Source organism: Anopheles cruzii, chromosome 2 (assembly GCF_943734635.1).
Source record: "Anopheles cruzii chromosome 2, idAnoCruzAS_RS32_06, whole genome shotgun sequence".
Lineage (NCBI taxonomy): Eukaryota > Metazoa > Arthropoda > Insecta > Diptera > Culicidae > Anopheles > Anopheles cruzii.
Window position 1 is genome coordinate 29459631 of NC_069144.1, and position 6781 is coordinate 29466411.

The 6781-nt window shown below is 51.8% G+C and overlaps 1 protein-coding gene across 1 annotated transcript; it reads left to right on the plus strand.

Annotated features, from left to right (window-relative positions):
* Window positions 1–2398: 2398 nt before the first annotated feature.
* LOC128268590 (pupal cuticle protein 36a-like) lies at window positions 2399–4299 on the plus strand. The gene is made up of 5 exons (XM_053005716.1): window positions 2399–2514; window positions 2593–2891; window positions 2928–3053; window positions 3648–3860; window positions 3933–4299. Exons 1-5 carry the CDS (start codon window positions 2500–2502, stop codon window positions 4294–4296), a joined length of 1017 nt encoding a protein of 338 aa, XP_052861676.1. The 5' UTR covers window positions 2399–2499; the 3' UTR covers window positions 4297–4299.
* The last annotated feature ends 2482 nt before the right edge of the window (window positions 4300–6781 follow it).

A 6781-nucleotide genomic window follows, 5' to 3' on the forward strand; every position in this document is an offset into this window, starting at 1 on the left:
CTAACTTTTTGGCCGATGTCAACAACAATACTGCCTACACGTGCTGTCATTTAGTGGAGATTTTGTGGAGCGTCTTTTTCCTAGTTGGAAAAAGGCGGCTATCCCCTTTTGTTACGGCTTGTTCAATGCTCAGATGTGACATAACCAGTATTTTATACTTTATTTGAAAATTACAAATATATTTTTGTTTTTCATTGCGTTCTCTGGCAGGTGATGGAATCCAAACCAAACCAAGCATTGGGCGATTGAAAATACTTTGACAAAACAATATCGGGAACTCGCTTATAACTCGTAAACTCTCTATTTATTCTTCTAAATCTATGTCATCACCGTTAAAGCTACCCCTACTCTATGAAGTACACCTATGACAACATTTGTTATAATTTTAGAAACGGTCTAAGAAAACCTTCTTTGGACTAGCCTTCAACACATTCTTCGATTCGCCTCCTATCCTCACTATCAACTCATCAACTCCTATCCTCACTCCACGGAGCGGTTTCTTGAGTTTAGCCAGAATAGCCAGAAGTCAGATGGTGCTAAGTTCGAGTTTCTGTCAACGAGAAAGTTGAACCACGAATTGTCTCTTCACAAAACTGGTCTTTTTTCCGACACAAACTTACGCAAACCATACTTACCACCCTAATAGTTTTCTTTGTTGACAGTATGGTCGGTTGTAAAGGATTCATAACACACGATAATCGAAGACAACTGGTTCCCATTTTTGTTTGTCCACTGTAGTACGAGAGAAATTCACTGGCTCTAGTTTGAACAATAGCAATTCTGGTCCCTGTTGGTTCACGGAATCCGATTAAAACAGAACCATGTACTTTGCCTAATACAGTTTGGTCAAATATAACTGTAGAAATCTTGTAATTTCCTAATATTTATATTTGTGATCGGGAGATAAAAAATTGTAAGTCCGGATTCGTTGAGAGTCACCAATAAACTACTTTGAATAATCTTCGATTGCACGGAGAATGCACGGTCGATGAATACTTGATATTATTTTTTAACGCTGCTCGACGAAGCTGCTCGACCGTGCTGCTTGATGGTGCTGCTCGACTATTTGATATCCTTATGACGAGGTCGCTATATAACTAATCCAAAATGGCAGAAAGGAAACGCATAGAGTCTGCTCTCTTTCATATTGCTGAAGGACCACCGAATCCAACGACACCCTAACGAAGCGTAATGTCTCTTACTTCTAATGTCTTCTAATGTCTCCAGACTTCTTGTTTAACTAATCCATGCTTCAATCCATTAGGTGGTAAACTAGTTGCTGCGGTCCATCCACTACCCGCAATGTATCAATTATTTGCACAGATCCAAACTAGCTTCTGCTTAATGGTCGATGGTCGGTGTCTGCTCGGTGTGACCACCACCAATGCCGCCACACCCGCAGTAATTTGGGGATTGTTTTCTGCAAATCGGTAGCCTTCACGCATCTACTAATGGAATCAATAACCTCTAAAGAGCATCATTTAGCCGCCGACGGACTGCCCAAAACTCATCTCGTCGTCGCTGCCACCGCCCAAGACTGTCCGACAGACCGCACCCCAAAAGGTGGCACGAATGGTACAGGTAGTTGGCCGTTGGAAAACAAAAACCTAATTCCGCCCAAAGGGGCACCCAAACCTTGCGGCGGCCAACGAGCGAGCGAAACGAAATCGTTGGCCAAAAAGTCAGCTGGAAAGCCCGAAACCTAGGACCCTGGCTGGCTGGGGGCAAAAGTGAATGTGACTTGCCGCATACGCCGCGTACGCAAAAGCAGTTTAATCGCACGTACTGCCGCCGTCAGGGGTCCCGCCGCCGTTGTTGGCAGTGGCCGATCGTTCAACTATCGAACCGAATTCGAATCGGCCCCGTCCGCGTCCCGCTCCAGCTCGATTACCATCTCGGTGACGTTCAACCGGAACGAGCTGCTGCTGCCGGCGATCGATCCGAAGTCAACACAATCGATAATGATGATGTCTTGAGAATCCTCCACCTGCGCCCCATTGTTGGGGGCAACGGGTGGACCCCTGTCCCCACCGCCCCGTCCCTGGTGGGAGGTCAGGATCGGAACACGATCGCGCTGGGCTCTTCACCTTCGCGCGATCCGCACGAAGACGCACGCGAAGATGGGGGAGTCGTCGTCGTCGCCGTCATCACCGCTCGTCATCGGCCACAACGATCCGGCGGCACTCAAAACCGGCGCTCTCCACCACCAGCCGGGCTTCTTCACGGGCCGCGATCATCGCCGTTCAGCGCCGTCGTCATCATCATCATCCGGGTGTTAGAATCCGCACTCAGGCTTGGTTATATAAAACCGGCAACTCATCTTCTACGGCATCAGTTCACTTTGACCGCTCGAAGCGAAGCTTGAGCGGACGCGTACGTCTTCTCAGCCTCCTCCACTCTCAGTCACGACATCGGACGAGCAGGTGCACCGGCCGGACATTTGGCAGTTTACGCGAGTCCCATCGATCCCAACAACAACAGTTGATCGTAGCTTTTGAAATGGCGCATCAAACGGTAATGTTGAAGTCCCGAGTCCCGAGACTCCAGTCCAGGAATGGTCCACTAACCCGAGGCTACCCATCCCTGGAACAGTTCTTGGCGTGCTGTGCCCTACTATGCGGACTGGCGAGTGGCGCCCGGCTAGACAACCTGTACGGAGCCCCGGCACCGGCGGCCTCCTACCAGGGCGGCGGTGGTGACGCCAACGTCCTGCGGGCTCCCCAGCAGTTTGGCCAGCAGGCTCCGGCCAACCAGTATCTGCCTCCATCGGCAGGCGGTGGTGGCGGCTCCGGTGGTGGCTATCCGTCCGTGGCGCCGCTCGGACAACGTGGCGGACAACAACAGTTTCCAGGACAGCAGCAGCCCGGATTCTCCGGTGGTGGCGGTGGTGGGTACAACCCACAACCCGCATCCGGTCCGGCCTTCAGCGGTGCTAGCAACGCCCTGCAGCCCAGCTACCAGGGTGCCGCAGCAGGCAACTACCCGCAAACGACCCCGATCCCGATCCTGCGCTACGAAAACGTCAACAACGGTGACGGCAGCTATCGGTTCGAGTAAGTACCCCCGGCCCGGCCAGGCCACGGTTCCCAGTAATTGAAGTTGCGGCAGAAGGAAGATAGTATCGCGCGCACGTCGAGCACGTTGCTGGTGGTGATTAATTAAATGACCCCCCGATGAGCTCACTACGGGACGGTGAAGAATGCAGCTGCAGCTGCCGGCGCTGCTGTAATCGGAGTTCAAGAGTTCAACGAGGTGACGGCGAGGTGGTTTGCGGTCGAACTGGTCGAAGTAGTGGCGTCGCGGAGGGTTGTGCCCAAAACAAGCTGAATACTGAATCTGGTGTCCTAGTGTCCGTTGTGGCGTGTGTAGCAAGCAAGTGGCGTACATTGGTGGAACTAAGTCTTGTTCTTTTATTCTTGGCCTGTACCAGAGACAATGTTAAGCTCTGTAGCTTTCTGTAACGGTGTGGCTTGTACGCATCACGCGGTCCTGGGAACCCGGAACCTAGGTCTTCATGGTGTTCCAAAAAAGTGGTCGGACATCCAGGACTCGATGGTCCTGAGAATACTGGGAGGAGTGCGTTGTCCAGTGCGCGTCCAGTGTGGAGTTACTCTAACCGCTAGCCCTCTGCTTCCCTTCCTCTATAGTTACGCCACGGGCAATGGAATCCAGCACCAAGAGGAAGGATTCCTGCGCCAGCTGGGCCCGGAGAAGTCGGAACAGGTAGTGTCCGGTGGCTACTCGTACACCGCGCCCGATGGCCAGCAGTACAGCGTGCAGTACAAGGCCGACGCGAACGGTTTCCAGCCCGTCGGTGACCACCTCCCGACGCCGCCGCCTCTTCCACCGGCGCTCCAGGAGTAAGTGACCCCACAAGCACCTCGCCGAGCGTCCCTCGGACTTACGCCGGACTCTGTTCTTTCCTACGACAGAGCGTACGATCTGCATGCTCGTCTGCACGCCGAAGCTGCCGCTAGGCCGAAGAACCCAGCGTACCAGGACGGAGCTCCTGGTCAGCAGAGTTCGTATCCCCAGCAGGGTTCGTACTACCCTCAGCAGCAACAGTCTGCCCAGCCACAGTATCAGCCACAGCCACAGCAGCCCCAGCAGCAGCAGCCGCGGCCGCAGTATCAGCAACCCCAGCAGCAGCCCCAGTTCCAGCAAACGGCGCCCCAGTTCCACTCGGCCAGTTCCCCGAACGCCATCCAGGGTTACCCGTCGGCTCCCACTAACCAGTACCTGCCACCTGCCAGACGGCAACCGGGCTTTAACCCCAGCACCGGGTACACCTACTAGAGCAGCGCCACCAGCCAACGCCAGCCAACACCATTACTTTCATCGATTTCAGTATTTATTGTCCGGGAGCCGGGCCGGGGAATGACACACGCCAATAAATGAGGGTGCGCCCGGAAACCTTTCAATCACCTTCGCACATTGTCCTTCTCTCACTCTCGAGACTCGACTTCCGAAAGCCCTCCGGCTCCATTTCACCGACCTTGGCCAGTAAGCCCTAGCAATGTTTGAGGTGCCTCCGATATCTACCCGATGGGAAAGTCACCTTCACCCCGTGGAGTACGCCCAGCCCCCGAAACGGATCGTCAGTAGTCACGAAAGCAGTCACGAAAAGTCAAGTACGTGTCCGTGACATTCGTCATTGTTTTCCAACTTGGGGCCCAACTTGTGCCCCGAAACAACACAACTGCCACCGCCAGAGGGCGCCCGAGGAAAGTGGGACATGCGATTTGCAACAAATCTTGTTGCAAAATCCGCGTCCCCAGGCCGGGGGCCCAAGGCCCTAGGCTGGGTTTCGGAGAGGGCCCAAGTAATAGCTCGGCACCCGTCGTAATGGGGCTTGTGGGGCTATCGTGGGCCTGACCTCTTGCCTGAGGCCTGGGTGCCACTATTCGGCATCGGGTGCATTATGCAAATAGAGAGCCCCACGGAAAAGAATGGCGACTGGTGCGTTATGACCTACGCGCCACGAGACAACGGCATGCCGCGAGCGAGCTCGATCTCTGTCGTTTCTAACACTGTGGCCAAAACGTAACGGGACTTTTTATTTTTAAGCTGGCAACACTGTCACCAACATCTGTGTCAAATTACTCGTCCCAATAGTAATTAGTGTTTGCGATACGGGTTCTTTTATAAGCAGTTAAAAGTGAATTCTTCGTTTTCCATAATCATGTTCATGAAATTGTTCAACAACGAAATTTCATTAAATTTTGTGTTCGGTAAGCAAGGTCTATCGAAAACAAGAGTTTAAAAGTGGTACAAAATGTTCAAAGGAAGCGTCGGACAGCGTTGAAAACGAGGAACGGCCAGGACGACCATCACCACCAACTGATAAGCTACACGCCAATAACATCAGAGTTTTGGGTGCTTCAAAATCATCGATTAGCGGTCCGAGATCTTGCTGACTTTGGCCCTGTGAATTTTACAGATTTATGGAAGTTTTTGCACCACATTTTCGTGATCTTTTCGATGTAAACTCGACCCAGATCGTCCCATAACTACCGTACTCAGCTTATTCAATACTACAAAATAAAATGCTATTCCGAAGAAGGAATTTTTGGACCGTTTCGAAAACTGGATCAGACATAAATATATTACACAGAGTAGGGATTAATTTAATGATGACCTAAATTTAGAAAACTAAAGGGAGAGCTTTTTTAATTATAAGCAAATTCTCGTTAGTTTTTGGCCACAGTAGTACTCTGTCGAAGTGCATCTTTATGCACTTCCCGAAAAACGCAACGCGTCGACCGGTGGCCGAGTTCGGGTGGAGCGAGCTGGAGGCGACTGGACAGCAGCGCTGAGGGAAGCCGCACCGAACGATAAATCAAAGCACGGTCCATAATTATCATAATTTATGTTGTGAAAAATATTTACGATCAGCGCCCCCGCCGGAGGGGAGTGTATCCGCTGGACTTCTTGAGGCCCGCCTTGAGGTGCACGTGCGTTCGGACGTGCGGTGCGTTTCATGTGTCGGCTTCGATGGCACCCCCGGGGCCCGGAGTGCCATCGCGCTTGTCATTACTTCTTGCAATGAGTCTCCGCCGATCGATCGTGTGCGATACCGTGGTGCGGGTGCGCTGATGGTGATAAAATGCAGTTGCACTCGAATACATCAAACGCAAGGTGCCACAAACGAAGCGATTGAAAAGCGTGCCGATTAGGTTGGCGAAAAAGTTCCACGGGTCACGACGCGTGATTGCGCCAAGTACGTAATCGAGCCGCAAGTGGCTATACGCGCCAGCACGATGCGATCTGTATCCGCTTTGGGACCGTTTAAAATAACTTTAATCGGTGTGGCTATAATTCATTACAGCCGACGGAGAGCCGACCGTTTATCGTGCATCATAAATGGGTGACAAAAAACTTCACAAATATCGCTACCGGCAGCAACCACCTGCCAAGCGTTTCGTTGAAGAACCCAACGCCAGCCGTACGGTACGGAAATGCGGACTGGAAGTCATCTTCCGCGCACAATTTACGACCGGTCTGGGGCAACTTTGTTGCACTTCGACCACGACCACACGACGCATGACGCTGGTGTGGCCGCGTGTCGGAAGCCAGGCACCTCCGTCCGCGTAACGGATGTGACAAAGGTTGAGTAAACAGGTCGGGCTGATGATGAGCGAGTGTCAGGTCTTAAAAGTTCGCTTCTTGTGTTCCTTCAACCTATAGTTGTGGCGGTATTGTTTTGGAACATAATCTGATTTACATAATCATCAGACTATGTAAATGTTTTATAAATAATGGGAGGATTAATTTAAATGCT